We start from the raw sequence: 17638 nt of genomic DNA, 5'->3' as shown, positions 1-17638 counted from the left end.
GAACTCCCTGTTACCTGGAGCATGCAAGCTCCTGGAAAAGCATGTCAATAAATATCTCTTTGCCTTCCTTGAAGCCAATGAAGTTTTCCACCCCAATCAAATTGGATTCAGACCACAGCACAGAAACAGTTTTTCTGGCAGTGGTTGAAGAACTAAGGCAGCTACTGTATGGAGGAAATTCTGCAGCCATTATTCTTTTAGATTATAAGAGCAGTCTTCGATGTGGTAGATTGCACCACACTCATTCGGAGAATATCAAATGTGAGTATCAATGGCAGAGCACTGAAATGGCTTACCTCTTTGGAGAACAAAACCTTTCAGGTATTAGATCAGTCCTGTTAATCCAATAGCCATCCTCTTAGCTCTGAGGTGCCCCCGAGTTCCTCCCTGAGCCCAACACTAATTAACCTTTATATGTACCCCCTGGCTGAAATTGTGCACTCACATTGGTTGTCATTGATTTCTTATGCCAATGCCCCCCATTTGGTTATGTCAATTTCCCCTGACCCCAGCTCAAGTCACCTCCAGTTGTCCCAGTGTCTTCGGGAAGTGGCCAGATGGATGGCTAACTGCCAACTAAAACTTAATGAAAATACAACTGGTGTCATGCTATTGAGTAACAATTTCAGTAATAAAACACTGAAACCCCTGCCAAATTGTTTGGATAGTCTTCCTAGTCCAGAAAGCTCAATAAAGAGCCTTGGGATGTGGTTGGACAGCAGCCTCACAAGGGACCACCAAGTAAAAAAGCTTGCTGCCAGTCGTTTTGGCGTTATGAGACTGTTGAGGAAGGTCCCAAATCTTCTTCCCCACCCAGCTAGAAGACTGTTCCGGCCCTTGTAAAATCACACCTTGATTACAGCAATGCCTTATATCTCAGTTCACCCAGATATGTGGTAGAAAGGTTGCAGGTTGCCCAGAATGCTGCTGCTCATCTCCTCATCAACACCCCGAAACACCATTACACCATAAAGGCTTTGGTAGAATTACACTGGCTCCCAGTCGACCAGTGAGTGCAATTCAAGGCCTTATGTATTATGCACAGGGCACTTCACAACAAAGGCCCCTAATGCTAAGATTTTAAGCCACCACATATATTCCTGGTAGACTTCTTAGATCCTCTTTGGCGCACCTTCTAAACGTTCCCAAGATTTTCAGGTCCCATATGGGAGACCGCTTAATGACCTATATGGCCCCCAAGCAGTGGAACACCTTTGCACTAGTTATGCCAACTATACCAATAACTCCCTTTCTGCAAGGCCTTGAAAACTTGGTTCTTTGATAATTAACTCCCCCTTCTGTTGTGGTCTGGTGGCATGCGATGTCTGTTCTAGAGCTAGGAGGCCTTCGGGTAGCCATGCACTACTCAAGAACTATAGAACATAGTAACTAATTACAGACTGCCTAACATCTGTGAAAATATATTTATTGATTAAAAAAGGAGCAGCAATTCAAATTAAACACTGTCTAGCATTAACCGTTTTCTTGTGTCCAGTACAGTGAATTTTCCATGCAAAAAATCTTAGTCTTTAAAACATCTTAGTCTTTAAAAATTACACAAATTAACACACCTGTGCCCCCTCATAATTTTTCTTTGGTTGCATAGATGCTCAAGAATAGGTTTTATTTATTTGTATTTTATTTTAGTTGTTTGCTACAGCACAAATCCAACTTCAAGGTGCAGCTGAACATTTTAGACAGAAAATATGATGTGATGACAAGGTGAGGTATGGTGACATGGAAGAGATCACTGCTGTTTTTAACTTACACATGAGATATTTTCCATTATGTTTTGCATATTTCAGAATTTGAGTAATCATGAATGACAATAGTTCATAGGGAAACTGCATTTAAGTATAGGAATTGTTTTGATGATTAAAAATTGAAGAGGATGTGTTTGGTAACCTGTTTGGCTCCGAGTCAAACAATTCTGGTGTATGCCTTCTTCTTTAACTATGGTCAATTTTTTTTTAGTCATGGATTTTGAAGGATGATTTAAGCTATTGCAAACATTCTTGCTTCTAAGGCTTTGATAAAGCATCTGCTTTTCGTCCTCTAAAATATGTTCCTAATATATTATGATTTATCTTTCACTATTTTGCTTGTTTATTTTCTAGAATTCAGACCTTGTTGAAATGGGTTAGTGATTCTGCAAGAGTTGCAGCAATGAAGCAAAGTGGCCGAATCAACAACAGTTGCCTGAATAGTTCAAACAGGGAGTATGGCCTTCTAATGCCATCACCATCTCATTTGCACTGTGTGTCAGCAATTTTGTGGCATAGCTACGAGCTTCCTGTTGAGTATGATTTGCCTGAATTACTGAACAGAGACCTTTTTGAGTAAGTAATGTTTATATACTTCATAGATCAGTCTGTGCCTAATTGTATTCTGTGAGTGGTACTGTACATGTGCATCTCTAGATCTGATAGAGACTACTAGCCGCAGATTCCTTAACGTAGAATTATCCCCAGACGTGAGACTGGATCTGGAAAACTTTTTGCCACAGCATCCCTGCGTGCCGGGGGGACGGCACCACGTGACTCCGCCCTGACGTCATCCGTGACATCAGCGAGGATACATAAGTCCCACCCCCGGCGCGCCTACGTCAGTTTTCTCTCTTTTCCGGATTGTGTCCTGGCCTGTTTTCGGGCCTTCTATTCTTTTACATGCTTTGGCGTTAGGTGGAACAGTGTGCGAATGCCTTTGGGCTTCAAGACGGGTACCTCCTGTGCGCGTCCCATGTCTGTGACGGACCCTCACCCAATTTTGATGTGGTGCCTGGGTGAGCACCACGACTTGGAGAGCTGCGACGCCTGCCAGTACCTTAAGCCTAAGTCATGGCAGGTGTGCCGGATGAAGTTGCTGTCCGTGTCATCCCAGCGTCCATCCCCTACCTCGGAAGCATGGAATCGCCAGTTTCGTCGGCGACATAGTCTCTCGCCCCGACCCCAAGGGCATGGCTCGCCGGCTGGTATGTCCTTCAGTTTGTCTTTCGCGGTGGGCTCCTGCTCCCCCCGGGACATGCGCCACCGCCTGTCACCTTCCTACCCACTGCTGGCTTCTTTGGCCCTTCCTCCACCTCCTGAGACGTCCGCGGATCCCTTGCCTCGCGCGGGGCCTTACGTGGAGGTGTAGGCGGCTCCGGCCCCGGAATTTCCCGCTCCAGGTCATAGGAGGGTGTTGTCATCGAGGTGTAGTCCTTCGAGGCTCCCCTCTTCGGCGCCTGGCGTCCCTGCTTTGCCACAACTCCCTACGGGGCTCCTTGTGTCGTTGCAGGAGACCTCTGGACTCCGGACTTGGCCCGAGTCCCTCTCGGTCCTCTGAGCAGACAGCTGCCTCACCAGAGGTCGAGCCGGTGCCATTTCGGTGCCAGGAGCCTTCCTCCCCGGCTCCGGTGGAGGTAGGAACCTGAGGTGCTTTCCCGAGTCCCCCTCGATCCTCGGCACGGGCGGCTGCCCCATCAGAGGCCGAGCCGGCGCCTTTTTGACACCGCTCCCTCGCCGTTCTGGCATCGATCCCACCCCACCCTCATGGAGAGCACGTGATGGCTAGAGTCGGGCCGGCGGCACAAGTGCCCTCTCTGGCGCCGATTGACACCGATCAGGCGCCAGTGGCGGACTCCACGGAGCTGTGCCGACGTCTGGTTCTGGATTCGTCCCTTCTTCACCAGAGGTCGGCCATCTGTTGGAGTGTTCTTCCCCAGAGACAGGGTGCCGTATTGTTGCCTTTTCACTGGCATCTTCCAGGGAGGGCTCCTCGCCGTACCCACGGCCGAAATCCTCGAACCTTTCTTTCCGTGGCTCGCGGATGGCTTTTCCCCCGGCCTCTCCGCTTCCTGGGGCTCCTCAGGTTCCTCATTCATCTGTGGATCCCCTATTATTCCGGGGCTGGCCTCTTCTCCCTGGACATGGGGACGGGTGGCTCAGCCTGCAGCCGTCGCCCACGGAGCAATTACTTTCTCCTTCGCGGCGCCCTACAGAGGCTAGTGTTGCCTTTGTTCGGGCCATTTCCACAGCCGCTGGTATTCTGTCACTCTGTTTCCTACGGACAACCTTTTGGAAGCTCTCCACCAGGGCTCTGGTGGACGGGAGTTGTTCCTTCCCTTTGAGCGTCACTCCACAATTCTCTTATGGGGGCTTGGGGGGTTGCCCTGCCACGGGTGATCCAGTGCCTCAGGCGCTTCTGCATCGTCACCGCCCTGCTCCGCAGGACCCTGTTTGTCTTTCTTTCCCACCTTTCTACTCAAGGCTCTCTTCTGCGGAATGCCTTTCCGTGTTTGTCTGTGGTGTTGTTTCCTCTGTCTCTGGGGGCCCGGTGGTTGGATTCATGGGGGCGTGGTGTCTTTGCTACTTCTAGCGCTGCCTTGCGGGCGCTTTACACTTTCTGTCTATTGACCAGGGATACTTCCAGTCTGTGGGACTCTGTGAAGTCCCTTCGTTCTCATGTCTCTCATGAGGGTGCCCATGCTGACCTACGGAGCCATGTGTTGGATTGTAGGGACTTGGCCGCATTTATTCTTCATGCGGCTTTGGATGTTGCCGATGCTCTAGGCCGTGCCATGGCCACTTATGTGGCTCTACATCGCCATGCCTGGCTATGTGATGCTGTTTTTCCTGAAAATATCAGGGAACATGTGGTTGATGTACCCTTTGACGGGGTCCTTCTGTTTAACACTCATGCGGACTCTGCTATGCAGCGTCTTCTTCCGGGGCTCTGTCCTACTCCTCCTCCTCAGTAGGTGGTTTTGTCGATCCTCCGGGTCTTAGTGGGAGGTCTTATCCCACTGCTCTTGGAATCTGGTGTTGGGGTGAATGATACACTTCCTGTGAGGGATACTGTGCCCTCGGGGTCCTGAGTTGGCCTACCTCTTCAGTCGGCTGCTGGTTCAGCCCCTTTTGGCAAAGAGTGTTCTTTTAGGCTGCTTACCAAGCCTTCTGTGGTTTCTGCAGCAGGTTTTCTAATTTGTCTCTGATGCAGGAGTTCTTCCCTAAGAGTGGTTCCCATACTGCTTGGGCCGTGTCCTACCCTACGTGGTGTATGTGTACCTATTGGATAGCCCTGTCCTACACTGGGAAGGTGTGGACTTCCCCTTAAGGGTTCCTTGCCCTTCCTGGTGTTGCTGTATGCCGCTGGTGCGTTTTCATGGGCACCTGCGGCATTGTGCTGCGGTGTTTTTGCCTTTTGTCTGCCATTTGGCCTGGTCCTCTGTCTAGTGTCCAGAAGTGTTATTTTCCTGTGTTGACTTGGTTCGTCCTACTTGTTTCTCCTATTGTTTTCCTGCTGGTTGGCAACCAGCTGCGCCCGCCGGTTCTTCTGGTACCTGGCCAGGGGCCGTGGAGTGAGGCCTGGCGCCCCTGCTCTGCTTTTTCGGGAGCCTTGTGGGACTGTTTTTCTCTCACAACAGCCTTATTACTGAGGCGCTGTTCTGTTCTGTCTGGCCTGTTGACGTCCAGCTGTGATGAGTTTGGCCACCCTCTTCACTGGGTGTGATCCCGGTGGAGGGCTCTTGCTCTTGTTTCTGCTCTACTCCTTGGAGTCTCTGGGTTGCTCTTCTTCCTCGGTGCTCCACTGCGATGCCTGTACCTGGGACTTTCGGTGGAGGTCACTGGTACATTGGCTGCTGGCCTCCTTTCGCATTGCTTGTACCTGTGGCTTCCGGTGGAGGTCCCTGGTACATTGGCTGCTGACCTCCTTTCCTATTGCCTGTACCTGGGGCTTCCGGTGGAGGTCCCTGGTACATTGGCTGCTGGTCTCCTTTCTTATTACCTTTACCTGGGGCTTCCGGTGGAGGTCCCTGGTACATTGGCTCATGGCCTCCTTTCGTATTGCCCTTCCTTCTCCTGCTGGTGAGGGCGGGCCTGCCGCTTGTCGTTGTGACACATCCCCTGTGGGGGCGGTGTTCTCCGCGACGCTGCAGTTCTGGTCTGCTTGGGAGGAGGGGGACTGGGCTCTTTCCCTTATCCCTGTGGCTCATCCCCTGTTGGGGAGGACTGGGTTATTTCCATGTCCCGGCGATTTGTCCCCTGTTGGGGTCTTGGGTTCGCCTGAGCTGGAGAGGTCCTCTCGCAGACCCTCCTTCCCCTTTGGTAGGGTTAGGGTATCTATTTTACGTTAAGGAATCTGCGGCTAGTAGTCTATCAGATGTACAAGTTACTTACTTTCGGTAACGATGTATCTGGTAGAGACGATTCTAGCCCCAGCCTTCTTCTTGACCCGGCCTACCTCCCCGTTCTGTGAGGGCCCTCTAGGTCTTTTGCACTCGCCTGCCTCCGGGTGGTTGTCTTTTGCAAGTGCCCTTCTTACTTCCTCATTCGGGGGATGCTCACCTTGTTGTTGCTCCATCCTTGACTTTATAGGCGCTCTGGGCCCCTGCACCCTGATCTCCAGTGTGAGGTTCGCTCCTGCTTCTTCTTCCCTTTGTTGCTTGCACTTCTGTCTTGGCAGTCCTTGGGGTTGAGGTGCCTTGGCTGGTCTCAACTTTGGCTTTTGGGAGGCTTTCTCCCTGCTGGTGTTGTCTGAGGTTGAATGGTCATTGGTCCCCATTCTGACCTTGGTGTCCCTTTCTGTTCCGGGCAGTGGCTGCACATTTATTGGTCTGCTGAGTATTTTTCATATGCTTCTGCCCCGGGGAGGCTGTTGTATTTGTTTGCAGGATTGCTTTCCAGTAGTGGTGCCCTGTTCATTCATTCGAGATCTTGGTGCCTAAGTACCTGGCTCTATTCTGGATGGTTCTGTTCCTCACCATTTGTTTCTTTCCCTTCTGTTCAGCTGGGTTTTTTGGCACACTGTTTCAGTATTCTCACAGTTTTGTTTGTGATGGCTCCGCGTTGTGGCGTGGAAAAGTTCTCCGGATAAAACTGATGTAGGCGCGCTGGGGTGGGACTTATGTATCCTCGCTGACGTCACGGATTGGACGACGTCAGAGCAGAGTACCATCGCGCAGGGATGCTGTGGCAAAACGTTTTCCGGATTTAGTCTCACGCCTGGGGATAATTCTACGTTAAGGGATCTGCGGATAGAATCTTCTCTACCAGATACATAGTTACCGAAGGTAAGTATCTCGTTCTTCAGTAATTTATCTATAGCCAGTATACAGATTCTCAACATCTTACACCGAGACTATGCTTAAACATCAAAAAGTGAGACCCTGTGAAGCCAGCATTGAAAACACTTGACCAGGTGTCAGTAGAAGAGAGAATCTGAAAGAAACATGTTAGTGATAGATTCCTTATCTTAGAATAATCCCCAGGCGTCAGACTGGATCCGGAAAGTTTTTCTGCTTAGCAGTACCTCTGCACGTCGGTAGGTGGCGTTGTGCGGCTCCGCACCCCTTACTGGCGTAAGCGCTGTAATGACGTCACGGAGGCTACTAAGGCGCCACCCATGCACGCTTACGTCAGTTCTTTCTTTTTCCGCGCCAAAAGCGCAGATCCGGATTGAACACTTACCTCTCATTTTTTAACCACTTTTTTGAGACTTTTGTCTCCTTCTCTTGTCTCCTGTTGCACGTAGGGATGCCCAGCATCTGAAAGAAACACGTTAGTGTTAGATTCCTTACCTTAGAATATCCCCAGGCGTCAGTCTGGATCCGGAAACTTTTGCGTAGCAGTACCCCTGCGCATCGGTAGGCGTCGTCTGCAGGCGTCCCCTGCGGCTCCGCGTCCGTCGTCGGCGTCGTGCGCCGTGATGACGTCGCTGGAGTATATAGACGCCGCCTCCGCGCGCTGACGTCAGTTCTTCTTTTTTCCGCGCCAGTGGACGCAGATCTGAAGAGCAGTATCCCGGTCTTTGACCAAGTTTTTCGAAGTTAATTACTCACTTGTGCCTGATAGGATGCCTGGGTTCAAGCACTGTGATGACTGTGAGCGCACGATGTCGGTCACAGACCATCACCGCCTCTGTCTCCGGTGTCTGGGCCCCGACCACGACGTGGACTCCTGCGTCGACTGCCGGGCCCTCACCAACAAGGCTAGGCGGGAGCGGTCCCGCAAGCTACTGGAGCTCCGGGTGTCGGCCCCACGTCGGGACCGGGAGCGGTCCCGGTCCGGCCGGAGGTCGAGAGAGCGTTCGAGGGAACGATCGAGGAGCCGCGCCGAGCGTTCCGGAAGTCGACACCACTCGTCCGGCTCGTCAGGTAGGAAGCATAAGAAGTCGGGGCGTCGTCATCGTACCCCCGACTCCCCCCGACGCTCGCGCGATGCGGCCGGGGGCTCGGGTGACCCCAACCCCGCGGCTCCGCGAGAGTCGCCGGCGCGGCCTGCCTCATACCCTCCGGTCCCTGGGCACGGTGCGACGCCTGAGGAGATCGAGGCGTTCCTCATGGCCATGAGGGCGCTCGGTTCTCCGACGGGGCCTACGGTGCCTTCGGGCCCAGTGCTACCGTCTGGGGGTCCTGGCGGTTCGGGTGTCCCTGCCTCGGCGCCGTCGGGTGCTCCGGCCCCGGCGCCGCCGACGGCTCCGACCCCGGCGCCGCAAGGGCCTTCGGGATCGGCGCCGGCTGGTCTTCCGGCCTCCCCGGCGCCGTTGCCATCGGGGTTACCCCCGACGCCACCCACGCGCGACGCCGGTTCTCCGGTGCCGGCTCCGGCCGGCTCCGGGGTTCCGGCGCCGGCTCCGGGCGGCGCCGTCCCCTTACCTTCCCCGACGCCGGACGCGGCGCCGGACGGGCGTCGCTCGACGCCGGTTCCGGCGCCGATGGGGCCCATGAACCCCGAGGAGCCGGTCTACATCGTTGACTCCGAATACGGAGAAGATGAAGAGTTCGGTGAAGGTTGGGAGGGGTCCGAGGACCCTCTGTCACGCGAGTGCCAGTATGACCCGGACTGGACAGGTGACTTGGGGGATGCCAGTGGTCTGGACGACTCTCCTAACCCTGGTTTGATCTCTCCTCCTTCCGTGGCATCGGTGGAGGGAGCTGCTTATTCTGTGGTGCTGATGAGGGCTGCCAAGGCCTTACACCTTGAGCTCCCCGTCGCGGCCGTGAGGCCTAACATCCTCACCGAGGTCTTCAAACCGCAGTCATGCCCACAGGAGCCACTGCTGCCGTTTAATGAAGCCTTGTCAGACGTTCTGTTGGGCACTTGGTCCAGGCCCGCTTCAGGTCCGCCTGTTGATCGGAACGTGGCCAGGCGCCACCGTCCTTGTCCGGACGACCCCAAGTTCCTGTCTACCCACCCCACTCCTGAGAGTCTGGTGATCCAGGCCTCGACCTCCCAGTCCGCATTCCCGTCGGCCCCGCCCGACCGGGAATCCAAGAGGTATGACCAATTTGGCAAGAAGGTCTTCTCGTCCATTAGTTTGGGCCTGCGGTCTTGCAACACCGCCTGCCTCTTGGGCCGCTACACCCACTCTGTGTGGGATAGGTCGCGGAACTGCTGCCAGAATGCCCCATGGAGGTGCGGGCAAAACTCGGTCAGGCTGTGGCTGAGGGCCGAGATGCAGCGAAATATTCGATACGGTGTGGTCTTGATACGACCGACTCGCTGGGCAGAGCTATGTCAACGACGGTGGCGATTCGTCGCCACGCCTGGCTGAGATCCGCCAATTTTTCGGCAGACGTCCAAAATACACTGATGGACATGCCGTTCGATGGCTGTCACCTCTTCGGTGACAAGGCGGACCACGCGCTGGAACGCTTCAAGGACTCCAGGGTCACGGCCAAGTCCTTGGGTCTCTCGACCCAGCGTCAGCAAACGGGTTCGTTTCGTCCCTTTCGTGGCCAAGGAAGGGGCGCCCCCACACGTGCCGCCAGCCACGCGCCGCAACAATCCTTTCAACGCGGTGGCGGCCGTGGAAACCGCCGTGGCGGCGGTCGGGGACAACGGCGGGGTCAGACCACACCTTCCCCCGCAGCATCTACCCCAAAATCCTCCTAGTCCGTGCTTTCGGCCCCATGTGACGCCAGTGGGTGGCAGGGTTCGCCATCACCACGCTCACTGGCGCACGATCACTTCGGACAGGTGGGTGCTGCAAATCGTCCGAAGGGGCTACTCCCTCCCCTTCGAGACCTCTCCTCCAGCCATGCCACCGCAGAACCACCGTGTGTCGGGGGACCACTTGACACTTCTGCAGGAGGAAGTTACGGCCCTCTTGGCCAAGGGGGCCATCGAGCGCGTTCCTGGGCCAGAAGTAGGGCGTGGTTGTTATTCCCACTACTTTCTGGTGCCCAAGAAGGACAAGGGGGGCCTACGTCCTATCTTGGATCTAAGGAACGTCAACGGCTTCCTCCGGAAGGAGAAGTTCAAGATGTTGACGTTAGCTCAGGTCTTGGCTGCTCTAGACCCACAAGACTGGATGGTAGCGTTGGACTTGCAGGACGCCTATTTTCACATCCTCGTCCTGCCGGCCCACCGGCGTTACCTGCGGTTCACGGTAGGCCAGGAGCATTTTCAGTTTATCGTGCTTCCCTTCGGCCTTACCAGCGCCCCACGGGTGTTCACAAAGGTGATGGCGGTGGTCGCAGCCCATCTGCGCAGGTTGGGGGTTTCAGTCTTCCCCTACCTAGACGACTGGTTGTTGAAGGCGGGCTCGCCCCAGACAGTCGTCCACCACCTTCAGATGACGGCAGACCTCTTGCACGACCTGGGGTTCTCCATCAATGTGCCGAAATCACACCTGTGTCCCTCTCAAAAGCTCCTTTTCATCGGAGCGGTTCTGGACTCGGCGCAGTTTCGGGTTTATCCTCCGGAACGGCGGGTTCGGGATATTCAGGCTTTGATTCCCATCTTTCAGCCGCTATCCCGGGTTTCGGTCAGGTTGACGCTGCGGCTGCTGGGACTGATGGCTTCCTGCATCCTTCTGGTACATCACGCTCGGTGGCGGATGCGGGCTCTGCAGTGGGACCTGAAGTTTCAGTGGGCCCAGCATCAGGGCAACTTGTCCGACCACGTCTTGATCTCGGAGGGCACTGCGAGACAACTGCAGTGGTGGCTTATGGACCGCGATTGGGTCAGGGGCAAGTCCCTCTCCCTTCCCCAACCGGAGCACGTTGTCGTGACGGACGCGTCCCTCCAGGGCTGGGGTGGCCACTTGGGAGAGGCAGAGATCAGAGGCATCTGGTCTCCGGCGGAGTCCCGGCTCCATATCAACCTGTTGGAGCTGCGGGCGATTCGTCTGGCACTGAAGGCATTCCTCCCCTTTGTCAACGGGAGTGTGGTGCAGGTGTTCACCGACAACACCACCGCCATGTGGTACTGCAACAAACAGGGCGGTGTGGGGTCGTGGACCCTTTGCCAGGAGGCTCTGCACCTCTGGCAATGGCTGGAACGTCAGGGCGTGACTCTGACGGTTCAACCCCTGGCAGGTTCTCTGAACGCCAGGGCGGACGAACTCAGCCGTCGGTGCTCGATGGATCACGAATGGCGTCTGAACTCGGACGTGGCGCAAGGCATCTTTCTGCAATGGGGAGAGCCTTGGTTAGATCTATTCGCCACCGAAGAGAACGCGCAATGTCATCAGTTCTGCGCGTTGGAGTTTCCAAGACGGCACTCGCACGGCGACGCCTTTCGGCGCGAGTGGAGTTGTGGTCTGTTATACGCCTTTCCGCCTATACCACTTCTGCCCAGAGTGCTGAAGAAGATCAGGCGCGACCGGGCCCAAGTTATCCTTGTGGCTCCGGACTGGGCTCGAAGATACTGGTATCCCGAGCTACTCAGCATGTCAGTCGGTCCCCCGATCCGCCTGCCCCTTCAGGAGGACCTTCTGTCGCAGCAGCAGGGGACGGTCCTCCACCCGAACCTGTCCAGTCTCCACCTCCATGCTTGGAGATTGAGCGGCGGCAGTTGAGGCCATTTGACTTGCCTCCTGAAGTCTGTGATGTTCTTCTGGCAGCCAGGCGTCCCTCCACTAAGTCGGTATACGCCTGTCGGTGGAACAGATTTGTGGCATGGTGCACAGCAAAGGCTGTGGATCCTCTTTCTGCCCCTCTTTCGGAGGTTCTTCTGTTTCTTCTTTCTCTTGCCCAGCAGGGCTCTGCTCTGGGCACTATCAAGGGCTACCTTTCTGCCCTTTCAGCCTTTTTGAGGCTTCCTGATCAGCCTTCTTTGTTCAAATCCCCGATTGTAACTCGATTCTTGAAAGGCATCACTCACATGTTTCCACCTGTTCCGTTTGTGATGCCTCAGTGGGATTTGAACCTGGTTCTGACCTTTCTAATGTGTGCTCCCTTTGAGCCCCTTCATTCTTGTCCTCTCCGTCTCCTGACTTTAAAGACGGCTTTCCTGGTTGCCATCACCTCTGCCAGGAGAGTGAGTGAGCTCCAGGCTCTTTCTGTCCAACCTCCTTTCCTGTCCATTCATCCTGATAAGGTGGTTCTGAGGACTAGACCTTCTTTCCTGCCCAAGGTTGTTTCGGCCTTTCACATCGGGCAGTCCATCACCCTCCCTTCCTTCTTCCCGCCTCCGCATCCTTCGAAGGATGAAGAGCGGCTCCATCGTCTGGACCCAAAACGTGCGCTTTCATTTTACATGGATCGCACACGCCAGTTCCGGGTGGATGACCAACTGTTTGTTGGCTACGTGGGTGCGAAGAAGGGACGGGCGGTCTGTAAACGAACCATCTCTCGATGGGTCGTCCTCTGCATCAAAGCGTGCTACTCTTTGGCTCGGAAGGAGCCTCCTGTTGGGCTGCGGGCCCATTCCACTCGGGCCACGGCGGCTACCACTGCCCTGGGCCGGGGAGTCCCCTTGCAGGACATTTGCCAAGCGGCTACGTGGGCCTCGCTGCACACCTTTGCGAGGCACTACTGCCTGGACAGTCAAGTCCGGAGGGATGGCTTCTTTGGCCGTTCTGTCCTCCAGGACTTTCTGGTGTAGTTTGTATTGGTTCGCAGACCCACCACCGGGGTTGGTATTGCTGGGGTATGTATTCTAAGGTAAGGAATCTAACACTAACGTGTTTCTTTCAGATGAACAAGTTACTTACCTTCGGTAACGATATATCTGTAAGAAACATTAGTTAGTGTTAGATTTCTTACCGATCCCACCCATCCTCCCCGTTCTGCGAACTGATACCTAGGGTTAAGGACATTCCTTTCAGGGCCCTAGTTTTACATGGCACCAGTGTTGGTTCTCTCATGGCTCTGCGTCTCCTGGCGCGGAAATGCTGTGTGCAAAGAACTGACGTCAGCGCGCGGAGGCGGCGTCTATATACTCCAGCGACGTCATCACGGCGCACGACGCCGACGACGGACGCGGAGCCGCAGGGGACGCCTGCAGACGACGCCTACCGACGCGCAGGGGTACTGCTACGCAAAAGTTTCCGGATCCAGACTGACGCCTGGGGATATTCTAAGGTAAGGAATCTAACACTAACTAATGTTTCTTACAGATATATCGTTACCGAAGGTAAGTAACTTGTTCTTTAAGTCTTGTGGGTCGTGCCGCTGAAATATGTCGGTGGCGAACCCCCATGATGTCTGCCTCTACTGCCTGGAGATAACCATGACAACCGGGACTGTCGGGACTACCGTGTCATGGCCCGAAGGCCTTGCGGGAGCGGCGACGGAAGTTCCCGCACTCCACTCACCCCCGCTCCTGATCTAGGGGCCGTTAGATGGAGCACTCGTGGGACCGAAGCTGTCGCTCCTCGGGCTCTAAGTCTTCACCTTCAGATTCCGGTAAACGACACCATAATAAGAAGTTGAAGAAGCGTGTTCGCTCTGCGACGTCCCCCGTCGCTCCTTGGAGGCAGACAAGAGGGAAAGGGGCTCCGTCCCTGCGGCTCCTCCGGAGCCTGGGAGTCCAGCGGCCTACCCGCTATTCCCGGGTTTGTCGGCGACTTGCGAACAGATGCCAGAGTTTCTTGCTGCCATGGACCGCCTGTTTAGGCCTCGGACTCCCGCCGGCGCATATGCAGGCCCCGCAGTCCCTTGTCCAGATCCTGTTGGCCCGGCGGCACCGCCTCTGGCGCCGGCCCCGGAGCCAATGGATCCAGCGCCGTCGGCTCCCGCCCGGCAGCCCAAGGTGCAGCACTGCTGGCTCCGGCCCCGGCGCTGCCCTTGGCTCCAGTCCCAGCGCAGCCACAGGCCCCGCACTGGGTGACGTTTATCCTGCCCCTGCCCCGGTTCTCAGTTCATTTCTTTCCGACCTGGGATCCACATTGGGATGCGGCTCCAGTTCGGCCCCGGCCAGCGCCGTTCCCGTCGCTGCTCCCGGTGGCGCTGGCCCTCTCTCAGGCTCTGCCGCCGCGGCCGGCTCCATCTACTCCGGATGAGGACTGGGACAGCTCCGAAGACTCCCTTGCGTGGCAGTGTGACACCGAGCAAGATGCGGGTGAGCTTGATGTGTCTTCTGACCCAGGGTTGGCTTCCCCTTCGCCTACTATGGAGGAGGGCGCTTCCTACTCTAAGGTGCTGCGTCGAGCTGCGGAGGCTCTCCATCTCGACCTCCCTACGGTGACCCTTAAGACCACCTCCTTACGGAGGTGCTCCAGACGGCGTCTACATCGTCGGAACCGCTGCTCCCTTTCAATGAGGCCCTTACCGAAGTCCTCTTGGGCACTTGTTTGCGGCCGGCCTCGGGGGCACCGGTGAATAAGTACGTCGCTAGGCGTCATCGCCCGGCACCTGGCGATCCTGCCTTCTTGACCACTCACCCCATGCATGAGAGCCTGGTCATTCTGGCCTCGACGTCGAAGAGTGCCTTTCCCACTGCTCCGCCGGATAAGGACTCTAAGAAGCTGGACCAATATGGCAAGAGGTTGTTCTCCTCAGCCAGCTTGGAGTTGCGGTCGGTTAATACCGCCTGCTTTTTGGGCCGTTACTCTCACGCTGTGTGAGATTCGGTAGCAGAGAGTCCTGCCTCAGTATTCTTAGGAGGTCCAGGCTGTTCTTTCCCAAGCAATTGCAGAGAGCAAGGATGCGGCTAAGTTCGCCATCAGGTGTGATCTGGACACAGCTGATTCCTTGGACAGGGTGATTTCCACGACTGTGACGTTGCGGCGCCATGCCTATTTGCGGTCTACCGGGTTCTCGCCCGATGTCCAGGGCTCGCTCATGGACATGCCCTTTGCTGGCTCCCGTCTCTTTGGTGTCAAGGCTGACAGTGCTCTGGAGCGCTTTAAAGACTTGCGGGCCACGGCCAAGTCCTTGGGTCTTTCTACAAAGAGCCCTGCCATGCCTGGGTTTGGTTCCTTTCGTGGCCAGGGTAAAAGTACCCAAGCACGCTCCTCCACGAAGCGGGTCAGCTGCAAGGCAAGATGACCTTCCAGAAATCTGTCTTGTAAAGAATACGAAAAAGTAACATTACTTCCACATGCTTCTATAAGGGTGCATTGTTTTCACTTTTTGTAGCAAAACAGGAGCTCAGCACGAGTGGCCTCTCCTAATTCTCTAATACTACATTTATTATAACGGGTTATAAGATACTGTTGAAAGGGTATGCAGACACTTCTTGGTTGATCAGGGGGATGCTGAAGGGCCGAATGCCACCTGCTGAGCCATAGAAAAATAAGGCATCCGGAGAACCTTATTAATTGATTAGTATAATACATCTTAGTGAATTGATACAACCGTTAAGGTAGGATGGGATGGCTTAAACCGTTATAGACACATTGGGTAGGAAATTGATTAGTAGGAAAGGGAATGGGTGAAATGTGATAGCGGCTTCCTTAACCTTACCTGTAATTTGCATGCTACCTGTTGAGTTGTTTATCCTAATTATGATCATAATCATACACTTGTAATGTAGACAAAACTAGAAATGTGAAATATGAATCTTTGTTAATGCTTATTGATTGGGAATACCAGAGTGGTTCCCAATTTCATCTGCAGATGATAGATGATAGGTTTGTCCTTACAGTTCTGAATTGTGCACAACTAGCAAGAGGGGGTGACAGTTCTTCTTTTCCATGGAAATAATGTTTCCTTTTGATACTAATGGAATCTACCTGGTTATGGCCCCGTAATATTGGATTGAACACAACACAAAAGCAACATGTATTAATTGGCATATACTATGTGGTTCTTTTTCTCCAACAATCCACAAAGCTCCAGTCAGAGCTATTCTGTGGGATCACATACATAACAAAGTTGAACATACGTAAATATTAAAATAGGGTGTTTTTCAACCTCTAGTTTACAAGTAAACCAAGACTACTCCAGCCTTATTGTCATTGTCTAAAATGTCACTGAATAACATCCTTTTGTTGCTACCTACCCAAAAGTTCCGTATATGTATTACAAAGTCAGTGATTGTTACTATTTATGGCTTTCCACTGAATATACATTTTTACATTGCTAATTAATTTGGCACCATTTGACCAGTTTGCTGAAAGGTCTGATCACCCCTAACGGAACTGGCTAAGATTTGTCATGCCATTGTTCATGCTGATACAATAAGGAGGCAGAAAAGGGGGTGGTGATGAACAGAGTGTCTGAATTAAGCAGACCACTCTTACCCAGTCCAAAGATCAGGGCTTGATCCATCACCGTTATTTATCTCACTGCACCATCCCAGCTCAGAACCTGGCTATATGCAAATCAGTCTGTCCCTGGCCCAGTGCACCATGGGAACAGGGCAGACTTTTTTTTTTTTTTTTTTTTTATATATATATTGCGAACATCCAATTATACCTACCTTTTACCATCTGCCGAAGGTGCATAAGGACATCAAGAATCCACCGGGGAGACCTATTGTCTCGTCAATAGGCAGTCTTATGGAAGCTACTTCTAGATTTATTGACAATTATTTATCCCCTTTTGTTAGAGACTTACCTTCTTTTGTGAGGGATGCCCAAGACTTTCTGAGGCTTATTGACGGCATCAAATGGGAAACGGATATGCTCCTTGTTACCTTAGATGTCGCCAATTTATATACCTGTATTGGACACCAAGAGGGACTCTCAGCGATTGATTGGTTTCTTGGGAAGAAAAACATACAATACCACTAACATAATCGTATGCTTCTAACATAATCGTATGCTTCTCAAAATGACTGAGTTTTGTCTCTATAACAATATCTTTCTGTTCGCAGGGGTGTTGTATCGTCAAACCAGGGGGACCGCCATGGGCACGTGCTTCGCCCCCAGCTACGCGAATCTCTTCGTGGGCTGGTGGGAGAAGCATGTGGCCTGGGGGGGACCAACGAAAAATGGTTTGATCACATAATAATCTGGACAAGGTATATTGACGACTTGTTTGTTGTTTGGCGGGGCGACAGGTCCTCGGCTGAGGAGTATGTGGCAACGCTAAACAACAACAGTCTCAATTTAAGATTTACCAACACAATCAGTGACAGATCAGTCCATTATCTTGACTTGGAGGTCTTCGTAGCAGGGGGCTCTATACAAACAAAACTCTACCGCAAGCCAACGGCAGGAAATGCCGTGCTTCATGCATCAAGTCACCATCCCAGAAGCATGAGAAAGAACATACCGCTCGGGGAATTGCTTCGCCTGAAAAGGAATTGTTCGGAGCACAATGACTTTTTACAGGCTCAAAGTGCAGCGGTCTCCAGATTTCTGGAGAGAGGCTACTCCAAAACATCACTAGTTGAGGCCTCTAAAAGAGTGGAGCTCACAGATAGACAGGACCTCCTACAGAATAAAAATACAAATAAGATAATGGAGTCCAAGACAGTGACAAGAATGATCACAACCTATAACATGAGATCGAATGAACTGGTACAAATTTTCAATAACA

The 17638-nt window shown here is 53.4% G+C and overlaps 1 protein-coding gene across 6 annotated transcripts in view; it reads left to right on the top strand.

Moving 5' to 3' along the window:
- Nucleotides 1–17638, top strand: part of BIRC6 (baculoviral IAP repeat containing 6) — a 2386688-nt gene that overhangs the window by 1599328 nt on the left and 769722 nt on the right. For all 6 annotated transcript variants that reach the window (XM_086926902.1, XM_086926900.1, XM_086926901.1 and 3 more), the window contains one exon: nucleotides 2118–2339. In XM_086926902.1, coding sequence (XP_086783028.1) covers nucleotides 2118–2339 — 222 coding nt within the window. The remainder of the gene's footprint in view (nucleotides 1–2117; nucleotides 2340–17638) is intronic.

The sequence above is a fragment of the Lissotriton vulgaris genome, chromosome 6, assembly GCF_964263255.1.
Source record: "Lissotriton vulgaris chromosome 6, aLisVul1.2, whole genome shotgun sequence".
NCBI lineage: Eukaryota > Metazoa > Chordata > Amphibia > Caudata > Salamandridae > Lissotriton > Lissotriton vulgaris.
This window is presented reverse-complemented; position numbering and strand designations above follow the sequence as displayed.